We start from the raw sequence: 23,400 nt of genomic DNA, 5'->3' as shown, positions 1-23,400 counted from the left end.
CTCTGTTTTTTTGTTCTCTAATTCTTCTAGGTCTTTGTTAAACGTTTCTTCCATGTTCTCCATCTTTGCCTCCATTCTTTTTCCAATGTCGTGGATCATCTTCACTATCATTATTCTGAATTCGTTTTCTGGAAGGTTGCCTATCTCCACTTCATTTAGCTGTTTTTCTGGGGTTTTATCTTGTTCCTTCATCTGGTACATAGCCCTGTGCCTTTTCATCCTGTCTATCTTTCTGTGAATGTGGTTTTTGTTCCACAGGCTGCAGGATTGTAGTTCTTCTTGCTTCTCGACACAGAACTTTTAAATTCTGCCAGTAGTAGCGGCCCTCAACAGATGTTGCTACATAAAAACTCTTATTTCATATTGCCAGAACTTCCAGTTTTCTAAGAGAAGTCTTAAGTCAGGAATGTTTTGTGAAATATTCTGATTTTTAAAATAGTGTGTGGGCTGAACAGTTTGCAACCCCTGGACTAAATGATAAATAGCCCCTGCTACAACCTGGGCCCCAGCACTATTGGGCACTGTGACCATCTGCACAAAGGAACACAATACCGGCGGCCTTTTCTCAATAAAAATATACAAGATACACTGAGAATAAAGCTCTTAACTAGTTTGCAGGCCCCTGTGATGGAGCAGAAACCAGTAACTCAAATAAATAGTCCTACAAAACAAAGGCCTATACCTTCCTTCCCAAACTCAAAGCAGGGGAGTGGGCCCTAGACCCAACAGAGCAGAAAAGTGCATGTAAGAATCATCTTCGCTTGCTTGGTTTAAACAACTGAGAAGACACAGGATGCTGGGAAGTTATTTATCCTCTTTAAGCCTCAATTTGCTCATCTGTGAAATGGAGGTAACAATAGCACAATCCTAATAGCATCCCTGTTAGGACCGAAACTGTTCATCAGCCTTTGGCCAGCAGCCAGCCTCAGGAGCTTCCTGGTGCTCCTGGGTTCATAATTCATCCCAAAAGCATTTATTGAGCACCTTCTGTATACCGGTACACAACAAAGAGCGATAAATAGGCACAGGCCCTGGCCTCCCCAAATCCACTTTTAATTCTAACAGTAAATCCTAAATATAACACATTTTCAAAAAGAAAAAAAAAGTGTCAGAAATTACTCAAGTATATGTCCTTGTACCTGCATATTAAAATGATTCATACATTTTGTTATTGAACCAATTCACGAGTTTGGAGGAGTTTAAGTAGCCTGAGTGTGTCTTCTAATGGGCCCTCAATGAAAAAAAAAATTGTCACATACTCCCACTCCACAGCATTTGTAACACGTCTAGCTGGCCCACAAACAGTAGTACATTGGGTTTTTTCTTCACCGAGGAACTAATTTACATAGACTTAATGGTGTGATTTTGTTTTTAAATCTTACCCTTTTGCTTTAACATTTTCCAACTAGTTACACATTAGTGAATCCCAGGACATGGTTTTCCAATGATAAGAGACAAATCAGGTCACGATTATTCTCTGTCCACAATGTTCATTCTCCTGATTTATTTCTTTAAATAAATGAAGAACATCACAATCGATGAAAGCCAGATTTAGGAAATAGTTCTCACCCATCCTGGGCTTCCAAATTAAATTTAAGGCATACTAGCATTTCAAGTCCATCTGAAAAAATCAACCTCAAAATATATTTCTGCCTCCTACTGACTGTGGGACTTGGCTAGGATTCCTAAATGGTCTGTGCCTCAGTTTCCTCGTTTATAAAATGGGATTAACCAGCGGTACCTACCTCATAGATTTGTGACAGGGACTCAAGGAAATAAGACATGCAAAGTAAGTATTAACTACTTTTATTAATATTTTTTTCAACACCAAGGTGGGATAGTGGAACATGGTGATTGAAAGGGAACAGACCCTGGGACCTGGGTTCAAATCCCAACTTTTCCATTAATAGCTGTGACCTTGGACAAGTTGAGGAATCTCTGTGAGCCTCTCCTGTGGAACTGGGATTAACAAGAGTATCTACCTCGGGCTTCCCTGGTGGCGCAGTGGTTGAGAGTCTGCCTGCCGATGCAGGGGACACGGGTTCGTGCCCCGGTCCGGGAAGATCCCACATGCCGCGGAGCGGCTGGGTCCGTGAGCCATGGCCGCTGAGCCTGCGCGTCCGGAGCCTGTGCTCCGCAACGGGAGAGGCCACAACAGTGAGAGGCCCGCGTACCGCAAAAAAAAAAAAAAAAAGGAGCATCTACCTCAAAAGGCAGTTGCCAGGGAGGGCCCTGGCAGGCATAAGCACTGTATTAAGTTTATAGCTATTTTAATAATGATAAAACAAAGGCTTATCAGAGATGTTACCCTCTCCAGGGAAGAGCTGGCTATATAATGAGTTTATGGACATGTCCAGGCTCCCACAAGGAAACCGATTTGGGATCAAACCAATGTCTGTGTAGACAAATCCACTTCCGGACTCACACACAGCTATTGTTCCTAACACCTTGGGTTCACATTTCCATGGTGACCAGCATGTTTGTTTACTTATTTCTTGATTTTTTTTTTTCTACAACTGGAGTCCCATTAGGGCAGTCAGGTGGGAGACTGTATTGTTTGTGGCAAACATCAAACGCACCTGCCCCTATGCTCAGGCAAAGCCCGGGACAAATGTTCACCCAGCCTTCCGTGACGCAGAGGGTCCTCCTGATACATGCCCCATCCCTCTGGCCACGCCTTCTAGGGTTAGGTATCCCCTAAAGACATGGCTTCTAACCCAGAGTGAGTCAGGACCCTTTGACTGTTAGTGTCAACTCACGGGTCACCCAAACAGGAAGCCTAGGGTATACATCTGGCTCCCAGGATGGCTGGAGACCAACATCAAATAAATGTGATGAGGAATCCATCTCTCTCTCTCCCTCTCAGGTTGGCTTTATTCTCAAGCAGCCTGTGGCAACAGCCACCAGCAGCTTCAGGATTCCCTTCCACCAGCTCGGCAACCCCAGCGACAGAAGGGCAGCCCTTCCTGGACCATGAATCACAGCCTTATCTCTGGTCCCTGAGGTAGAGAGAGAAGCAGTGCTCTGATTGGCCAGGGTTGGGTCACATGCTCACCAACAGAGCCAATGAGAAGTCACTACCACCCAACCTCATGGATTGAATATGAGGGAGGCGCGGTCCCCGAGAAAAATGGAGGCGCAGTTACCAGAAGGGGGAATGGGTGCTGGGCAGAGAAAAACAACAGAGCCACCTGCTCCCATGTCTCTTCAAAGCTGCTGCTTGCCGGCACCTCGCCAAACCTCACCTCTGGCCTGGAGGCTCCTACAAACTTCAAGGCTCCGTCCCGGCCATTCCTCCACTCAGTGAGGCCCGAACCATACCTGCATCTTTTCCCAGAACCAGCAACATCTTCCCAGCTGCTCTGCAATGTCGCCTGCGTTCAAACTTAATAGTTTTGTCCTTCCACACACCTCCATATCCCACCAGGTGCCGAGTTCTGTAGATTCAGCCCCCAAGGCCGTGCGTATCCACCCCATTCCCTCTTTTGGGGAGGAGCCTGGTCAGCCCCTACATACTTCTCAGAACTACTGGGCGTTTGGCCTCACAGCCTCTGCTGCCAGATGCAGGGCCTTCCAGCTCAGCCAGCATTAGCCTATTGGCCTATGCTAATGTTCAAAAACTCCGTAACTGTTCAAAAACTCAGTAACTCCAAATGGAACTCTCAGCCTGGCATTCAGAGACCTCCTCGTTCCCCACGTGACTGTCCACTCTTCCAGGCTTCCTGCCCTGCTACCTTGCAGCTAGTCCAGGCACCAGGCAAACAACCACCCGGTGCTATTTCCCCCCGGTCACCACCATTTAGCTCTACCCTCCCCACTGCCAGGAACCTCCGTCTCCACCCTGTAACCTCATGAGGTGGAATTCTTCCCACAACACTGCTTTTAGGGTCAGATCCAAGCTACAATGCTTACGGGCTGCAAGACTTCAGACAGTAGCCTTTCTGTCAGATTTGTCATATGCAAATGACAATGACACCTAACGCACTGTATTGAAAACTACATCTCTGTAAAGCCCCCTTCACAAAGCCTGGCACCCGGCAGGGGCTCTGTGAATGGTGGCTTCACACTATCAGCCACCAGCCTCCGTGGTCCAGCCAAACACCAACTCTCTGTGAAGTGTTTACTGAACGCCCCCATCGAGACCACCTTTGTAGTTATGGTCTACCTTGTGATGTAGTTGGCCATGTATCTGTCCTTCCCCAACTACGCTGGAACATCCTGAAGACCAAAGCAGTCTCTTTCATCTTGACATTCCTAAAGCGCCTCACCTGGCCTTTCACACCTGGGAGGTGCTTGAATCATAGCAGTGAAACTGACTCCAGTTGTGTGCATACCAAAGTATGCCCGCTCATTAGCTGGTCATTGGTTCACTAGATTGAGCTGACAGGATGCCAGTGCCCCGGGCACATCCCTGCTTACAGGATTCCAGACAGTCACAGTGTCTCTTCATCAGTTCCCCAACTTGTCACACAAGAATTCAGGTGCTCACCTCCCACCAACTGTCACGTGACGATAAAACAAGCAAGTTGCCTTACTGTTGAGGCAAACACAAAGGGCCTGCACACCCAGAAGAACCCAGCCTAACAAAGCAAGTACCCTGGGGGGGATTTAGATAAACCCCAACCCTGCCCAGGGTACTGGGAAGAGTCCCGTCCTCCGCTCTTGCCTCCTCCTCAGCTCCAAAACTGCCACCCAGAGGGGCCGCTTGCCCTCATGCACCAAACCCAACAGTAAGAATGTAAGCTTTTCCTAAAAATCAAATTCATATTTGCAAGACAAAGATGCTTCCCCACCCAAAAAGGTGTTCTAGGTGCACTAAGGCATTTATTCACAGATTCAATCAAGCTAGTCAGTCAACTGATGGGGCCAAGGGAAAATTTCTAGAATCATTTGAGCAAGATGGCTGGAATAATCTTATGACTTACCATGGTGAAATGCTAAGAAGGACAACCCCTGGTGAGACCCAGAGGGCCTGGCATGTTTTGTTTTGTTTTTTTATGGATTTTATTTCTTTATGTTCCCATCAAAGAATAGAAATTGTGCCGTACAAGGCACAAACTGCCATTCCCCCCTCTCCAGATGGAAATGTCTTTGTTTTTCTAAGTATAATGAACACTCACTGTACAAAATCCAGGTTTTCCTAACTTCCACCCACTATGTTATGATCATCTCTCCATGTCAATAAGAATTGATCTCCATAATTCTTCATGGCTACGTATGTGTCCATTTTTTGAATACGCCAAAATTCATTTTATCAAGCCTCTACTGAAGGTCACTGAAATTGTTTCCAATTTCTCTCTATTATAAACACCCTCTACTCAACAACCTCCTGCATAGCACTTGTGCATTGATTTTTCCTTTTTCCTAAAAAATATTTTAGAAATAGATTTTCAAGACCAAGGGTTACACAATTTCAAGCCTTTTGAGACATATATATATATATATAGCGCCAAGCTGTCCTTAAGAAAGACTTATTAATTTACACTCCTATCAGCAGTGGAAGTATAATGTTTGAAAGAACTTATTTACCCACACTTCCTTAAAGAGGCATTATCGATGTTTAAAATTTTTGCCAATGTAAGATTATGCATATGTTTAAGATTCTGCTTACTAGTGAGATTGAGGATATTTTCTTGTATAGCAAATCCCTCCATACTGCCTGTCTGACCATGACCCTCTTTTTATTTCCCCCCTAGAAATGACCTCCCCGCTTAAAACCCCCATCCTCGCTGGCTGCAACCAGAGCCACCATGGTCTTACAACTTCACCCCAATGGCCTGCAACCTAAGAGTCTAAGAATTGATGCCTGCGATCTATGTTAATTGTTCCAGAGCGATGAAGGCAGGCCAACGGGAGTCATTCCTTAGGATTTTTCGAATCAGAATTGGGGAGGGAAACACCAGTCTCGCTGGAATCTAACATGCCTTCCCCGATGACTAGTGAGCTAGTTACCTCAACATCGTTTCCTGAGTAAGCTGTTCTTTACCTATTGATTCGAATGCTTCCTTTATTATGTACTAAATTTTTGCATAAACTTGAGTCTGTATCTGAACTTTGTATTTTATTTATATCCTTTCTTTGGTCTCTGTAATCATTAGGGCATTATGTAATGATAAAGATACAGAAAGGCTAAGTTACTAGCTTTGTGACTAGTCAGACAAATTAACAACAAAGCAAGGACAGAACCCAAATTACCAGTCTCCACCTTGTACCAATTCCAGCTGTAGAAACCTTACACAGAAGAGGACCACCAACCCTCTCAGCATCACCCTAGTCTATGAAATCTGTGCCACCAGTCGAGATAAGGCAGACGTCTAGACTGCACGTTGCAGGGGAATGAAGAAGTGAGTCAGGATTTGCCAGGAACCCACAAGAGTGCTTGGCAGGGCCCATTCCCGTCTGAGTCTCTGACCTCTTTCCCTGCGGGTGACAACAATGTCCCCAACCACAGCCCTGGAAAGTAGGTAATGCCTATCAATCTCTGATTCCTTGCGGGATGTCACCAAGTCCACATGAAAATGTTTCCATCACTCATGTCTAGATGGAAAATTCTTATTATCTCAACACTATTTACTTACTGTATTTTTTGGCCAGACAGAGCACTGTGTCTTTTTAAACTTTCCAGGAAGACGGTTTATTAAGATAATACAGTGCAGAACAATCAAACGGTTTACTTTTGATTTTTGATTTAATTCGCCGTTCTGTAATCCACTAAAGAAGATACTAGAATCGTGCATTTGCCTTTCTTAGATTGCAGGCTTCAGTTAAACTAGCAGTGATGGGTTTTTTGCTTTTTCTGTTTGTTTCTATTATACACACAACCCCTCCCAGCTCCAATTCTTTCCTTGGGGTACTTTTCATTTTAATATGTAATGCTTGCTCTCGAAATTAACATCGACTCTTATCATGAAGTACCCACAGATGAATTCCTATCAGTGAAATATACACCAGCAAATTCTCAAGCTCCAAAGGGTGAGAAGAGCTCTGGAAATCACCTGGGCCAAGGTACACATTTACACAGCCGAGGAAAGGCTCAGAGAGGTCAAGCAATGTGTCTAAGCTCACACAGCCAGGGTGTCGGCGGCACAATCTCCCTTCCCTTCAGCCTTTTCACTAGAGGCATTAATAGTGCTTTCAACGGAAACTGCACATCTTGGCTTGGTGCACTTAACAGCAAGAGAAGATACCATATTACCTTGAAAAGCAAAAAAGTGGGTGTCTCGACCCCGCCTCTAGGAATTTATTAAACAGCTTTTCCTTGAGCTGTGCCAGGTGTAAGCAACACCCCATCTGCCAGCAGATTCTGACCCTTGGTTGAATGTGTCTGTTATTCGAACGTGATGTACAACGAAAGCACAGACCTGGGAATCTAGAGGCTGGGGTTCTGGCACCAGTTCTACAGTGGGCATTACAGCTGTCTTCTAACATCAGAAGGGCCTCTTCAGCAAAGGGTGCTGCACTGATTCTGGATGCCTCTAAAGAGCGGAACCAGGACCTGGTGGGTTAGCACGGCACCAGGCACACCTGGGCTTGACTGCAAACTGGGTTTGCCATTAGCATTTGGTGAGGCCCAGGGAGATACAGGAAAGAAAAAACCTAGTCTCCGCCCTCAGGGGAGTTTAGTGGGTAAAGCAAAAAGCCTATCATTCATATATATATGAGTTTCTCTACACTAGAAAGATTTGAGCAGGGGGCAGAAACCTACTGCTAGGGAAGCTGCAGAGGGTACTGCTTGGGGAGCCAGGTTGGAGTTGAATCTCCAAGATCACCTCAGAAGAGAGTGAGAAACCTTTTAGAGCAGTGGTTCCCCAACCTGGCTGATCCTGGGGAGTTTTTAAAATACAGATGCTCAGGTGCTCCCCAGGAGCTTCTGAATTAGAACATCAGGGGCAGGGCTTTGTGTTACAGGTTGCACTGTGCCCTGCCCCACCAAAAAAAAGATGTTGAAGCCATAACCCTCAGAATGTGACCTATTTGGAAACAGGGTCTTTATAGAGGTAATTAAGTTAAAATGAGGTCGCTAGGGTGGGCCTCAATCTAATATGACTGGTGTCCTTATAAAAGGGGGAAGTTTGGACCCCGAGACAGACAGGTACAGAGGGAAAAGCACATGAAGAGACATAATAAAGAGAAGACAAGCATCTATAAGCCAAGGCACGCCTGAGGCTACCAGAAGCTCGGAGAGAGGTCTGGAAAAGATCCTTCCCCAGCACCTTCAGAGGGAGCGTGGCCTGCCCACAACTTGATTTTGGCCTCCAGAACTGTGAGACGATAAATTTTTGTGGTTCTAAGCCGCCCATTTTGTGGTACTTTGTAGCCCTAAGTGGCCCTAGGGAACTAATGCAGCCTGGGAATCAGTATTCGAGCAGAACTGCCTCAGAGAGGGGCCGGTCCTACTCTAGAGGCTGCTTCTGCTCTGGCCCTGCACTCCACGCACACGTGGGCTTCCTTCGGTCCTGAGACCCCTCTTCTGGGGAAGGAAGGCGCAGGCTCTGGTTGGTGGAGCTCCTTCCTGCACTCGGAGATGACAGTGAGCCCACAGCCATGTGCAGACTCATCATCCAATTAAGGGGCCGCCTTTCTCCGTTCCCTGCGCTTCCAGGCACAGTGAGTCTCCACCGGGCGAGCCAAAAACCCACAAACGCTTCCAGGAAGAAAATGCCACTCTCTTCTCCAACTGTTACAAAAATATTCAAGACCCAGGACCTTGGACTATGCCCTGGAGCCAAGCTTATCTCAGAGGGATATAGAGTGGGGAGGCAGGGCCAGGGGTTTTTTTGTTTTATACTGTTTTTACCTGAGCTCTGGATTCTCAAGGTGGGACTCACAGAACCCTCCCCCAGGTAAATCACACGCAAACCTGCAGTCAAAGCAGTTACCCGTGGAAACACCCCCAGAATTCCACAGAGGAGAAAGCCATACCAGCTAAGAGACAGGAGGCAAAGGACACTGTGTGCAACCACCAGCAGCACATGTGGCACCTTTGAAAGAATTAGGAAAGGGTGCCCCTTCCCCAAGATACATTTATAACTCTACTCTCTCTGAACAATGAACTCCGAACTCCAGGTTCAGATGACTCCCTAGAGTTACGCAACATACAAACAAATGTGGAAGTCCTTAGAGATGGGAAAAGATGCGGTGAGTTAGCACCAGAGGAGGAAGGGGGAGAAGTGCGTCCTTGCTGTGTGACCTTGGAAAATCACATCACCTCTCTGAGCTTGATATTTTTCTTTCTCAAATTGAAATAACAATAATAATAGCTTCCAAGTCTGGCTTGTGGTGATGATCAAGAGAGAGGAATATATGGGACTTCCCTGGTGGTCCAGTGTTTAGGGCTCTGCACTTCCACTACAGGGGGCATGTGTGTTCGATCCCTGGTCGGGGACTAAGATCCCGCAAGCCACACAGTGCAGCCAAAAAACAAAACAAAACAGAGAGAGAGAGAGAAATATGGGCTATTATCTGAGCCTGTGTTCCCTGCCAGATTCACACATGCAAAACTCAGGGGCAATTATAAAGTCATCACCAAGGAAAGTCTTTGACTGAACTTGATTTCCCCAATCCAAGCTTTGAATAGCATAGAAAAGACGACTGAACACTCAGAGGTGCAGGTGTTACACACCAAAGGTTTCAAAAATATCGTATCACATGTCCTCACGTGTATCATGCTTCTTTCTCATAAGAAAATGTACTTTGTACATCCCTAGGATCACTTAACTCCATTTCAGAAATCATCACTCTTCTTCCCAAGGTGGGGAGTGAGGGATAGTATCTATTAGGCAGATACCACCATGGGGAGTCGGGGGGACTAAGTCTTTAAATAAGTGTATAAAGATGTTATAGAATGGGTAGACGATTCCCACACTGTTTACTATATACTTAAAAATTGGAAAACCTAAATGGCCCACTATAGGGGCTTGGTTAAATACATTAATAATGCAATAATGTAGCTACTCCAAAACAATCAAAGACACAGACCCGTTTACAGCCCGATAGCCCTTCAGGGTCTGCTAGAAAACACCCAGCATTCCACTGCAACAACACTCCATTTACAAAGTCTTTCGCAATTTTTCCTAACACACCTTCGTTTCATGGGAAACTATAAACAGAGATATGGGAAGGCACTACAATTTATTGTTGACTGAAAACAGCTGCAGAAGTACGTGGATACTAGGATCCCATTTGTGTCAAATGTATCTGTATGTTCATGAGTGCACATACATAGAGATCTGGGAAAATGTCCATCTAAATGCTGACAGTAACTATCTCTGAGGGATGGAACGGGTAGCAGGGGCACATGGGAGGAGGGAGATTTTGACTTTCTTCTTGATGTTGTGCGCTGTTGTTTGCATTTTCTTTAGCAAGCAAGTATTGTCTGTGCAAATGTTTGAAAACCTTCAAATTTAGATAGAATGACTCCTATTGAATTGTGAGTCACAGCGGCACACTTGATTCTTTTGCAAATGTCTCATGCACGTTAGTATTGATGTTCCCACTAGCTGGTAAGATTATTGAGGGCAGCAGCCGTGATGGAGCAGAATGTCAGGGTAGAGACTGGGCTTGGCGCTGGGTCCGGGCTGTGGAACTAGCAGGATGCTCCAGGACAAGGCATTTATTGGGTTGGCCAAAAGGTTCTTTCTGGTTTTTCTGTAAGAAGTTACAGAAAAGCCCGAACGAACCTTTTGGCCAACCCAATACCTCTCGGAGCCTTCGATTCTTCATCTATAAACTGGGGAAGAACAAAACATACCTCACAGGGCTGTAAAGAGCAAATGAAACCATGGTCACCAAGGATTCTATAATTCCTAAACAATTCTGTTAAAAGGAAGAAGGCGGGAATCCCCCGGCGGTCCAGTGGTTAAGACTGAGCTTTCAATGACGAGGGCATGGGTTCGATCTCTAGTCGGGGAGCTAGTCCCACAAGCCGAGAGGCATGGCCAAATAAATAAAAATAAAAATATCTTTATTAAAAAAAACAAAGAAGAAGGGAGGCTCCATTGCTTCCTGTCCTCCATTCAGAGCCTAGCATGGTGCCTAGCACATAAGAAGACCTAACTAAATACTAGATTTACGACCTAGGGAAGATGCAGAAGCCAATCTAGGGCTACCGCCCTCGGAATTCTGCTTGCAGGGATCCCCAAAGCTCTATATTTTAGGAAGACATTTAGAATGCAGAGGCCCACCGTGGAAGAATGAAATTATAAGCAGACATAGGTCCACTTCTCTGAATAGGCCTCTCAAATCCTCGACCCCCTCACAGCCACTCCTGAAATGTTTGTAAGCTGCCCAAAAAAACTAGCAAAAGCACGAGGCACCAGGACGTAAAACAATTAGCCACCCAACAGTTACCAAAACGTAAACTGAGACGCGTCCTTGAAGGGAACCTGAAGACTAACCCTCACCTTAGTCACCCATTGAACCGACGAGGAACCCAGGTTTGCTCTTCTTTAATTTGTATTCTGCTATGTTATAGGAGAATTAAGCTTTAATTCTCAAAAGTCCTCTAATTGGATACTATCCATGGGAAGACATCTGGGGCAAATATCTAGGCCTGGTGCATTCCACCGCAAGTGATGGTTAGTGGTTTGGGGAATGAGTGTGAGGCAGAATAACCAGTGGTTACTAATTATTATATAGCACAGGGTTTGGCATCATCCATAAAGCCCCGTCAGGTCGACCCCTTCCTCTTCAGAGAGGATTACAGGATTGACTGTTTAGAAATTTCTTCTCTGAGTTAACATACGTTTTCCTTGTCTTAATTGGATCCAGCCTCTTTGCCCATGAGCAAACAGGCAATTTTTCTATAAAGATTCTATCCTTCAAATGCCAGGTCATCAGCCATTGCTGGATCTGGAAGGATCCGTGTTTGGCTTCCTATTTTCTTTCCATTTGCTCAGCCTCGTTCTAGCAGTGATGTGAAAAGCATGTGAAGACTGTGTCCTAAGCTACCTTCAGTTTAACCAAAAAAGGTATGAGTGTTATCAGCATGAAACATCTCCGACCCACACAGAGCCTCAGAATTGGGGAGAACTGTTTGCCCCGAATGTTTGGACGAATGCAAATATTTATTTCTTCCAAAACAAGTAAAAACAAACCACTTCCAATTTGGGGGTCGGGGTGGGGAAGTCTGCCAGACATTTTTCACAGTTAAGACAAACATTTGGAAAACATTTTCCAATTTGCCCTATACCCTTAGTTAATCTTTCTTAACCGTGTTGAATCATCTCCTAATTTACCATCTACTGCGACATCAAGGCCACTTCTTGAGGACCTTAGTTTCTTGGCTCTTCCCCCTCCTCCACAAAACTTAGATATACATCAGTCATTCCCAAATCAAGGTTTGTTGAACACCTACTACGTTCCAGGCACACACTCGTCTGACTGACAGCCTCCCTAATCTGTGACTGTAGGCTTAGTGGCATCAACCCACTACAGCACTCGGCTTGAGAAAAGTGGGATTTTCAGACATCTTTGCCATTCAAGCCTGCGGCCCAATTCTTTGTCCCCATCCCACCCCTATTCGTCCTAGAGCTTGGGGTTCCTTCTCGGGGGATGTTATCTAAGCATCCTAACAAGCTGTTCCTCAGCGCCCAGACACTGTTAGGACGGAGCAGAGTGCATTCCTGCAACAGCCATCAGAAAGCCGTTTTTCATGGCCCATTTGTTGACCCTCCTCCAGCTTGTTTCCATTTCACAAGTGGTGCTAAGACCTGTGCCAAGATGGAATTCCATTTTCAAATGAGGTTTCATAAGACCTTTTATCAGATATGCAGAGCAATTACACTGGCTGGGTTCTCTCCACCCTGTAGTGGGTCATTCTATCCTTCACCCCCCACTTCCCTTCCTGAAGCGGTTAAGTTTGGAGCTTCACCTTCTCTGCAGGAGCAGATCAAAGGCTTGACTCCCTGTCCCCTCATTCGTGCTGCCTCCTCTCCAGCAGGATGTCTCAAGTTTGACAGCAACCCCCAAGGAAGAGACTCTCAGCTCCCAAAGATCCTTGAAAAGTAAAGTTCCTAAGTTAATGCAAAATGCACCCACGCATGCATGGTCTGGTTTCTAAATGCAAATACCCACAAGGTTACCCTTGCGACATGGAAAGGGTTAACTCTGAGAGAGCTTTTCTGGGGGAAAAGGCTGCTTCACACATTCTCTTTGGGAGGAAGAGGGGGTGTGCCCTGCGATGTGGCCGAGAAACCACTCCAGTAGGTAACCCCCATCCCAGCCCCCTACTTTTCTATTAGTAAAGAAAGCAGCAGAGGGCTTCCCTGGTGGCGCAGTGGTTGAGAGTCCACGTGCCGATGCAGGGGACATGGGTTCGTGCCCCGGTCCGGGAAGATCCCACATGCTGCGGAGCGGCTGGGCCCGTGAGCCATGGCCGCTGAGCCTGCGCGTCCAGAGCCCGTGCTCCGCAACGGGAGAGGCCACAACAGTGAGAGGCCCGCGTACCGCAAAAAAAAAAAAAAGAAAGCTGCAGAGACATGAGCATATACCTAAGGTGCATCAGGCAGAGCTGCACGGGAACAAGGATCTCCCAAGGGGTAGCAAGCACCCAAGGAAGGGGAGCTCGGGCAGGCGTGACCTGCACGTGGCAAGCCAACATCAGCAGGAACTGGCCTGTCCAGTGCCCATGTCTTGGCCCTGCCAAGGAAAGGGAGCAGGGCTGCCACCGCTGACATGTCCCTACCACCGCCCATCTCGTTTAATCCCCTGTCCCTCAGGGGCAATTCTTTGGCTACTCAGGATTCTCCCCAAGCCCTGCCAGGAAGAAGAAGAATGCCAAGAGGCTGACCTTGCTCTTTGGTTGTGCTGGTATGTGTCAGGGAGGGGGGAACGCAGGTAGAACACAGGTGATGGGGGCTTCAGAACGGATCGCAGCCATGTGTGCACACATGCACAGGTGCAGGCACGTTCGTATATGTCTCCCCCTTGTCAATCACAGATGCAGTCGAGCTGATAAACAGTTCTACTTTTAAAAGGGGAACACCCACTGTGAGGACTCACTTTATGGTAGTCATTCATAGCCTAGCAGGAATTACTTTATCCAACTGCTCTCAAACTGGCATTTAGCTGAAGTCAGGGTCTGGAGGGCAATTAGATTCCCATGTTGCCCCTTTTCCCCAGGAAATCTGTAAGAGACCCTCTTTCTCCTCCACAAGTGCAACCTCAGGGCATTTACATTTAGAAACCATACCACCCAGAGAAATGGCTTTGGTTTTTTGGTTTTCGGTTTTTGTGGGAGTTTGGGGCTTATGTTATTACAGGGGAGGGGAAAGATTTCTTTTGGAACGTTAAAGGATTTTGAAGGGCTTCTCTAGAAAAGTCTGCAATTCAAGTAACCTTGGACAAGTGACTCCCTTTCTTTCCTCTCGCTTTTCCTCATCTGAAAAGCAGGGGTGACCTCTATTCTGGAAAGTGGAGAACAGATCAGTAGACCCACCGAGAAGCCTTGGGGCAGCCCCGGCCCTGGCCGTCCCGTGGACCTCTGCCACTTCTCAACCTATGAATGTTCTTATCTGTTTATCTCCGTTTCTTTTACTTTCTGCACAGGCCCCAGAAGTTCTCCTTTAAGGTTTATTTCATCATTGCCTTTTAAAAAAATACTGATACTCCACCGACCACAAATTCCTAGAGACAAAACAGGCCCTATGGAAATGAGCCTAATTTATTGCTGACTTCTGCCAGGAGGAGGTTACCAGCCGACTCCCTGGCACAACTTCAGACAGAGTTCTGTGCTTCCGACCCCAAAGAACAGCAGCGCACTGTTTCATTGTTTCAAATAATCATGTTGCTTTCTAAGTGTGTTCTAACTGGGTTATCGTTAAAAGGTTTCAAATCGCACAGGAAACAGTTTTTAAAGAGAAATCATTTTAAACCGGGTGCAGGAATAGTGTGTTCTTGACATCTTTCTTCATGACCTTCTTTCAATCTGGCATGTTCAAAAGAAAACGGAAACCCTTAAACTTGTTTTACCTATTTTCCCGCTCATTTTAGACTGTCTTTTTGAAATCCATAGAAAGAGGCTTTTTTTTCCTTCTTTCTGAGGATTTACTGTACACACAACTTTTTGTTTTTATTAATAAAGTGATGGTTTTAAAATATCCTCACCTCAGGAGTTTCGAGAAGGAACATGTGCGCGTCTATAACATGCACTTAATTTAAATCATGGGGCTTCCCTGGTGGCGCAGTGGTTGAGTCTGCCTGCCGATGCAGGGGACGCGGGTTCGTGCCCCGGTACGGGAGGGTCCCACATGCCGCGGAGCGGCTGGGCCCGTCGGCCATGGCTGCTGGGGCTGCGCGTCCGGAGCCTGTGCTCCACAACGGGAGAGGCCACAACAGTGAGGGGCCCGCGTACCGCAAAAAAAAAAAAAAAAAAATTTAAATCAGGACAGTCAGTTGCTCAATCTAGGCAAATTTCCCAACAAGATATGAAATAAAACAAAGGGGGGGGAGGAATATGGATGGCTTACTATCACCACCAACATCTATGATTGTCCTTGAACTGCATTTTTCTCTGATGTGACTCAGTCCTAATCCCTGATCCCCCAGCCCCCCAGCCCCTCCTGTTTCTCCCCCTCCTTCCCCTCCCTTACCTTCTCCCAGTTTTCATGTCAGAAGTTATGGGGTTATCACACTCATTTAATTCAAGGTGTAGAACTCTAGAGAAGCTCTGTCCAAGTTAACTTTCTGCAGTGCTGGGAATGCTCTACATCTGTACCATCCAACAGGGTAGCAGTAGCCACACGTGACTGGTGAGCACTTGAGACGTGGTTGGCTTCAGGAATGGAGTGTTTCCCTTTAATTAATTTAAATGTAAACAGCCACATGCAGCTAGTAGCTACCATGTTGGACAGCACATCTTTAGAGGACTAGACAGACGCCTTTAACACTTTCAGGTCATTCCAGGCTCCACCAGAGGACATGCTCAAACCAATTCCAAGAAAAAGCCAGAAAGGAAGGCGGCCTCCACCATCTTTACCCCTGAACTGCAGCCCATCAGCCCTGCCCAGGCTGCTGCCCTAGGAAGACCACCAAGTTCCCACCTGGAAGGCACCTCCGCACACCACTTTCCTCTTGGATCTTCTCATTCCTCAACCAAAGGGTCCTCTTGCTATTGTTTTGAGTGGTTTCCATTTGTAGGAACTGACTGTCATAAAAGCAGTATCTTGGAAAATTAGCAGTTGTCTTCCAGATTCGGGCCTATCCCTCAGGTATGACTTCTGAATTATCCTTAAATTGTGTTTTGGTCCCTCAGGCTAGTGTTCAAGTTCTAGGCACAGTAGAGTCAACAGAGAGTTCCCAGCTAAGCGGGTCACACAACAGACAGCTTCAGCTCTTCGGGGGAAAAATCAGGTTCTATTCAGATCTGATTCATCAGTTTAAAAGCCTAGGAAGATAATAATGATGCCCAATTCCATCTCTTCACCCACCTCCAGCTGCATCTCGTCAAGGCTGAACATCCAAAAAGTCACCTCCAACAGGGTCCTTCAACAATCAAATGCTGAATGAATGAATGATTTTTACCCTTGTAAGAACTTCAGAAGACAATTTAAGAATGGTTAACCCAAAATGAGAAACTGGCGGAGGGGGCAAGGTCTAGTCAGGACATAAATGCTTTCTCTTTAAAAGGCAGCACAATTTATACCAAATGGGGTGCTTCCTCCAGTGTCTGAATGGTACCAGATGGAACAATATTGTCTTTACCCCCAAAAGATAAAATTTTAAGTTTTACTTATGGATTAAAATCTTTTCAATGTTTAGGATATTTTTAAATAAAAATTTTCACTGAAATGTAATAGGATGTGTTTCAAAGTAGAAATCACTCCTATTATTTAAGCCCACATAATCTATTTTAATCATTTAAAATCACATCTTAAAACCCTTTATCTTCACTATTCTATTTTGAAGTGAGGTGTAGGGGCTAGGGGTTGTAAGACTGAAGAAATTCCTGATTTCCTTTTCTATGTGTCACCTGTTTTTAAATCACTATTTTTTTCTCAAATTTCATCTCTGAATTGCATGATCTACTGCAGTGAAATCTTTTTGTAACCATAAGCCTTTTTTATTTCAAAAATGACTAGATACTATAATACTTTACCTTGAGCTACAAATATACTGGCAACAAATATTAACGTTAAGTATTACCTGCAGTCCTGGAACCATTTCACTAGAACACTGTAAATTCCCAGGTCTGGGTTGAATGGCCCTTGGTAAAGGTGAATTTGGTCCTATACTGAGCTCTTTCCTGAAATTCACTTGGATATTACCGAAGTCTTCGGCCCACACCCAAAGGGTATCATTTGGCAAGCCACTACAAGAATTATGGCTGGGATTCCCTGGTGGCGCAGTGGTTGAGAGTCCACCTGCTGATGCAGGGGACACAGGTTCGTGCCCCGGTCCAGGAGGATCCCACATGCCGCGGAGCGGCTGGGCCCATGAGCCATGGCCGCTGAGCCTGCGTGTCCAGAGCCTGTGCTCCGCAACAGGAGAGGCCACAGCAGTGAGAGGCCCGCGTAACACAAAAAAAAAAAAAAAAAAAAAAAAAAGAATTATGGCTGCTGAAGATATAATTTAAACAAGGATTAGTTTGGGGACTGGAAGAATCAAGCGTTTTGGAGTGTAGAATCTGACAAGAAGCGGCTAAGCTACCGAAAGACGAGAGTCTTGTGGGCATTTATCTGATGGTTTTAAAAACAGGCAGCTAGATTAAGTAAAATCATCACTGGAAATCTTTCTGTAGGAAAGCAAGGCCTCTGAAAACAATTGCTTTTGGTTTCTCCACCTCCAAGTTGTCAGTACTGAAAAGAAACTCAGAAAAAGTAAAAGGCAGTTTCATTTAATGACAGCTTGGTACTTAATAGGCCCAGCAGCTTTTACACACGCTGAGCAGCCTGCACCCAGGATGCAAAGCTGCCGCTCTTCTGTGCGGGAAGATTGAAGCGAGAAGCCACGGGGTGGATTAAGTACGCCTGCCGATAGCAGTAGGAGGGCTGCGGGCTTCAGAGACATCCCGATGTTCTAAGAACGGAATACACTGATGTTTTGGTTCTGTCATCGTGAACTAGGGTGCAAGGGGAAGAGGGAAGAGGGGCAACAAGGGCTTTCAGCCCCGCTGTGGAATGCTGAGTCTGTCGGGGCAGAGACTGCCCCTCGCTGGCTGCATGCGGGTCCCCTCTCCTCTCCAGCCCTCCCCAGCCTCTGCTGTCACCTTTCCCCAGGTCCCCAATCTTAATCATCAGGAAGAGCCGGGCCAACAAATTTACAGAGATATCTGAGTCAAAGGCTCTTGCATATTCTGGTTTTTGACATCCAAGGGCAAAGTCATTATGTTTTTGACTTCTCAGTTCCTGTACTCAGTGCCTGCTAGTATCACGCTCAGGAAAATGTGATCAATACTCCCTCTCTGTCGTCTTTATTGATCAACTATGGCTACTGCTGGCCTGTGAAGAAAGGAAAGGTGGGCCTTTACAAAATTTCTGCTCCACACCGTTCACTCAGGAGTGAGGCAACAGATCTAGAATATGACAAAAACACAAAAACCTTTACTGCAACAATAAAACCAAAAGGAAACACACAAAAGGCCCTCTGCAAACACTCCTTCTCACTACTATTATTTCAGCACTAGCACGCTTGCCAATTTTCTGAGATTCTGAAATGTAAATAGATAGACAGATAAAGTTAGTCTGGGTCTCTTTTCATTAAATGCTTAATCACTTAGCTCATTTCCATAAATTGGCATGAATTCAGTCTCAACTTCTTTCTTTTTTTCCCTAACCACCCACTTTTTAGGAGAGTAAGCTGAAGTTCCTAAGGGTGATCAAGTTGATGTTTTCTCATGAGACCAGAACAAAATACATTTGGGCGGTTTAAAATTTTGAACCCAGATCTCTATCTTATTTCAAAACAACTGTCACAAAGGTGCAATCTGCCTTCCTATGTTTTCTAATTACTAACGATAAATCATTTTTACTCTAATTCACTTATAGATTTTCTATCTTATTGCTATATTCATTTTTCCACTTTATACATGTATTATTATGGTAAGAATCTGAACTTACAATGAATTTAGAAGACATCTGCCTTTAAGAATGCGTAACAATAACAAAAGATAGGCCCCAAAATTACCCACCAACATGGACAACTACAAATTCCTTCATAGCATTTGCAAAGTATGTCTGTCTTTCTTCAAGGCCTGTTTCTCTATTGTTTGGGACAAATGTGACTTTTACTTGAAAGCCACATTTTAAATTGTTTACAGTGTATTTTGTTAAGTGAACTAAATTAAATTTCGTATTTACCAATCATATTTCTCATCTATAACCATTCACAAGAATCTTCAAGAAGTGATTTTAAACATCTAAACAACTCAGATTTTTAAAGATACTATAAATTTTATGTTACATCTTTCACTAAACTGACTAGAACTTTCATTTCTGAATATTTGGGTAATACGATTATTAGGAAAATTACTTAATTGAAAAGAATGACTTCAACTACATGAGAATCGAGAAGAGAAAAATTAATTGCTTTTATTTCTAAAAGCTTCTACATTAATTAGAATATATGTACTCAAATCTTCAATAAAGACCCAGCAAGAAGAAAGTGGAAGCACTTAAAATCATGGATTCTTTTTAGACATATGAGAGAAAGGGGGGGAGAAACGCAAATTTCAAAATGAAGTTTCCATGTAAGCGATTAATTTTTCTCATTCACGTGTCAGTTTCTCTGTATCCTTAGAGGCAAGGCCCCCTCCATTTCAAAGGCGTCAATCAGGAGCCTATTTTCTCACCATGAGATGACTACGAAACTCTCAAAGAGAAATTGAAAAGACTTTAAAAGGAAAAGGAAGTGAAAGGCACATTCTGGGGAACTTTTAATCACTGTAATTCGGTCATTCCATATAAGCCTCCAGACCGTAGCCCTCTTTCCTAAGCCTCTGAAAAAAACAATTTGTTAAAAAAAAAAAAAAAAAAAATTTGTTAACCTGACAGACAAAATTATCAAGTGGTAAATTCATTTTGGTGAAAAAAAAAAAAAAATGGGGAGACCAAACTGGGGGAGAAAATTGATAATACTTTGCCCACTCCAAGCAAAACATTTTAAAAGAAGCAACCAAATGCTGAGAGAAGAAAAAAGCAAGCTCCAGGCAAACGAATGTGTAGAGCAGCAAATCTAGGCAGCCCAATTCCCCAGGCAACAGGAGACACCAGTGAAACTTGCGAAGCCTCCAGTACCATCATATCCAATGATTTCCCAGGAAAAAATTTCAGAATGGAGAGAGGGTGAAAACTTTCCCAGCCCGCGAGCCCTGAGATGTACAACCATATTCCACCACTAGGTGGCGGCTGCTAAGGCTGGGAGCGGGGGAGGGGGGCTGTTTTGTCCGCTTTTCCCCCTACAGGACTCACTGCCCCGTTCAGGAGACAGCCCACCAGCCCCCACCTTGATCCAATTTGCTAAAATGTCCCGTTAGGAAAACAGAAAACATTCATGCTTTAGAACCTGAAGTAACCAAGTAACAGCCTCTCTTAAAAGTCTGTTCACACCAAAGCTGAGCAATGGGAGGGACAGACCTGCACATTTTCAACTCTGCTGGAGTTTTCAAAGCAAATCTTCCAGGCTGCTGCTTTAGAGACAAGTGACACCGAAATTACGACGTGAGTTGCTGAGCTGTGCATCACCTACTCACACAGCGTGTACAGTGCCACAAGGTGATGGAACCGTCTGGATAAACATGAATCGTTTTATTGTTGGCCAGAAAGTCTTCCTTCATTCATTAAAGTGGGTGAATGAAAATATTAAGAAGTAAATAAGGCGTTTTCGTGGGCTGCTCCCCGAGTATCCTTCTGAAGTCAAGACCTTACGTAGACTGCCTACTACCTTGGGTGTCAAATAAAGCCTCCTCCCACGAAAGGGAAAACCACTTCCCCTTTCATAAAAAGGCTGCACCCAGAGCTCAAATCCTGGCAAAAGAGATATTACATAAATTCCAGGTGTTCCCAAATATGTATGTTTACACGCACGCAATCATTTTAGGAAGCATGTAAGTTTCTGGGCCACTTTCTCTCTTTTTCTTTTCTTTCTTTTTTTTTTTTTTCCATCTCAAGGAAGAGTCAGAAAGTGTGTTTATAGTCTCGACTTAGGTTCTTACCCACTCCATTTAGACGATATTTCCTGATAGCCTAATGCAGAAAAATCTAATGATTTCCATCCAAAACGCATCTAAACACTTGGCACACTTACCTTTCTTTCCTTAATTGAGCCCAAAACCAAAAAATTCACTTACCTCTCCTCCTCCCCAAAAGGCGGGGGGGGACCCACCCCTGAAATCCTGAATTATTTTCTAGGTGAGTTGTACAGCCATCCTCTCGTTACTCTATGAACAGGCTAATTCCTCAACATCTTACTTTGCCTTTAAAAGGCTTCCTTCCACACGACGGGATTTCCCTAAGAAACATTCCCAGCGGATGGTTTCCAGCAATAGCCTATATCAACTCAGCCTGCGCAAGCAAAGACTGGCTTCTAATAATTCCCCCCCTACCCCCCCCCCCCGAATTCACTCACAGAACCATCCCGGGCCGACTCGGAAAAGCTATTTTATTTGCATGTTTTCCCATCTCTTCCTGAAAGCCTTTCCAACTGACCTTTCAACAGCTGCCGAGATGGCACGATCTATAAGGTTAGAGCTGGCTGGAAACTAGGGGATATTTTAGCATCCTAATCCCTGCAACCTCGACGTTTCTCCTTCTCTGCCCAAGTCCAGATTCCCTGAGCACAAGGGCAGGAACCCTGAAACGTTTGCAGAGCAGCTCTCCGAGGTGTCCTGCTCCCGACCAACTCACTGCGGGCATCCTGCACACGCACAGCCCCAGCCCACACGCCGCCCGACACCGGCACCCCGGCCCGCGGCGAATGCGCCAGGCTCGCACCAGCCCTGCCTCTTACCTTCCCTGGCTTTCAGCAAGACCGTGTTGGCCACGATGTTTTCCAGCTCCATTGACAGTCGGCGGTCAGCGAGGGAGCCGGCCGGCGGGGCTGTCAGCGCCTGAGGTGCTGCCGCTGCTGCTGCCGCTGCTCGGGCTGCTGCCGCTGCTGCCGGAGCCGGGAGCGAGCAGCCCGCCTAGCCTACCGCATTATTCCTGCTCTTATCCCTCGGAGTTTCCACCTCTGCAAAGAGGAGCCGCCGCCGCCGCTTCTTCCTCCCTCTGTGTCCCCCCTCCCCCCTCCCTCAACAGTCTCCCCCCCACCCCCCACCCTCCGTGTTTCTCTGTCACTCCATTCTCCTCCCCTCGGGCTCCCTCGGATGCTTTAATGCCTCGGATGCTTCTGCCTCCCCTCGGTCCCTCCCGGGGGTGTGGTACTAGCAGGCTCGGGCGGCCGCACTGCGCAGGCGTCAGGCCGGGCCGCGCCTCCCGCTTCGGCGCTCGCGGCGCGGGGCCTGCTGGGACTTGTAGTACTCCCAGCGCCCTGCCCTGGGGCCGGGCTGGCGCTTAGCTACCAGAGTCCAAGAGCCGCCACGGGATGTGCCCTCGGAGTGAAGGCGGGGGTGCCCCAGGGCTGCTAGGGGCGGCGGGCGAATCAAAGGCGACTCGGCCGAGCCGAAGCCCCCAGCCTTGGGGCCCGGACTCGCACGTCCACGCCTGGGGCTCCCGCTCGCCCGCTTCCCGCCCTGCCGAAAACCCAGAAATAGAAGTGCACAGGCCACGGCGGCGGCGGGCGAAGCGCCGCGGCCGGGCAGGAGTCGGGGCGGGTTCTGGCCTCCCCTCGTGGCCTGCTCGGGGTAGGAGGTCAGGCGGGCCCGACAGCGCGCCGCAGCCCGCTTCCTCTGGGGCACGCCGGGCCCACGCCCGGGCTGCCGCCCAGAGGCGGCGAGGCGCGCCCGCGGGCCCCGCACGCGGCGGCCGGCCACTGTGCGCCGTAGCACACGCACACGCGCTCGGTGGCTGACAAAGGTGTACTTTGTTTCCTCCGAGGGCGCGAAGGGGTCTGCGAGTCGGTGGTGACCCGGCGCTGGCGGCCGCGTCGGTGGCCGCGCAGTCCGAGCGCCCCCCGGCGGCCGCGGGGTGGAGGCGCGGCGGCGGGTCCACGCGGATGACGGCCCCACCCCCCGACCCCCTCTGCGCCCGGGACGCCCGGCTGAGACTTTGGGGATCCGGGCGTGGGAAGCGGCTGGCTTTGCACATAACCTGCCTTCCAGCACGCGGGGCCCGCAAATCAACGATCCTCATTACCACCAGACTCATTCAGATTAATAAAAATGCAGACGGAATCGCCGGAGTCAGGAACGTTAATAAGTAACAGCACCCAGTCAGTGTTGGAAATTCGTTTTCAAATTCCGGGATTATTTATCTTGGAGCTCTTAGTGCCTTTCCACTGTACCCTCAGAACATCAGACCCCAGATC

General features: G+C 46.6%; 1 protein-coding gene across 1 annotated transcript in view; it reads right to left on the bottom strand.

Moving 5' to 3' along the window:
* Positions 1–22,205, bottom strand: part of GRK5 (G protein-coupled receptor kinase 5) — a 221,123-nt gene extending 198,918 nt beyond the window's left edge. Inside the window, exon 1 of the mRNA XM_082673361.1 lies at positions 21,943–22,205. Coding sequence (XP_082529487.1) covers positions 21,943–21,994 — 52 coding nt within the window. The 5' untranslated portion in view covers positions 21,995–22,205. The remainder of the gene's footprint in view (positions 1–21,942) is intronic.
* Between the last annotated feature and the right edge of the window lie 1,195 nt (positions 22,206–23,400).

Source organism: Grampus griseus (assembly GCF_964374135.1).
Source record: "Grampus griseus genome assembly, chromosome: 16".
In the NCBI taxonomy this organism is placed as follows: Eukaryota; Metazoa; Chordata; class Mammalia; order Artiodactyla; family Delphinidae; genus Grampus; species Grampus griseus.
The sequence above is the reverse complement of the archived record's forward strand: the minus strand, read 5'-3'. Positions and strand labels throughout refer to the sequence as shown.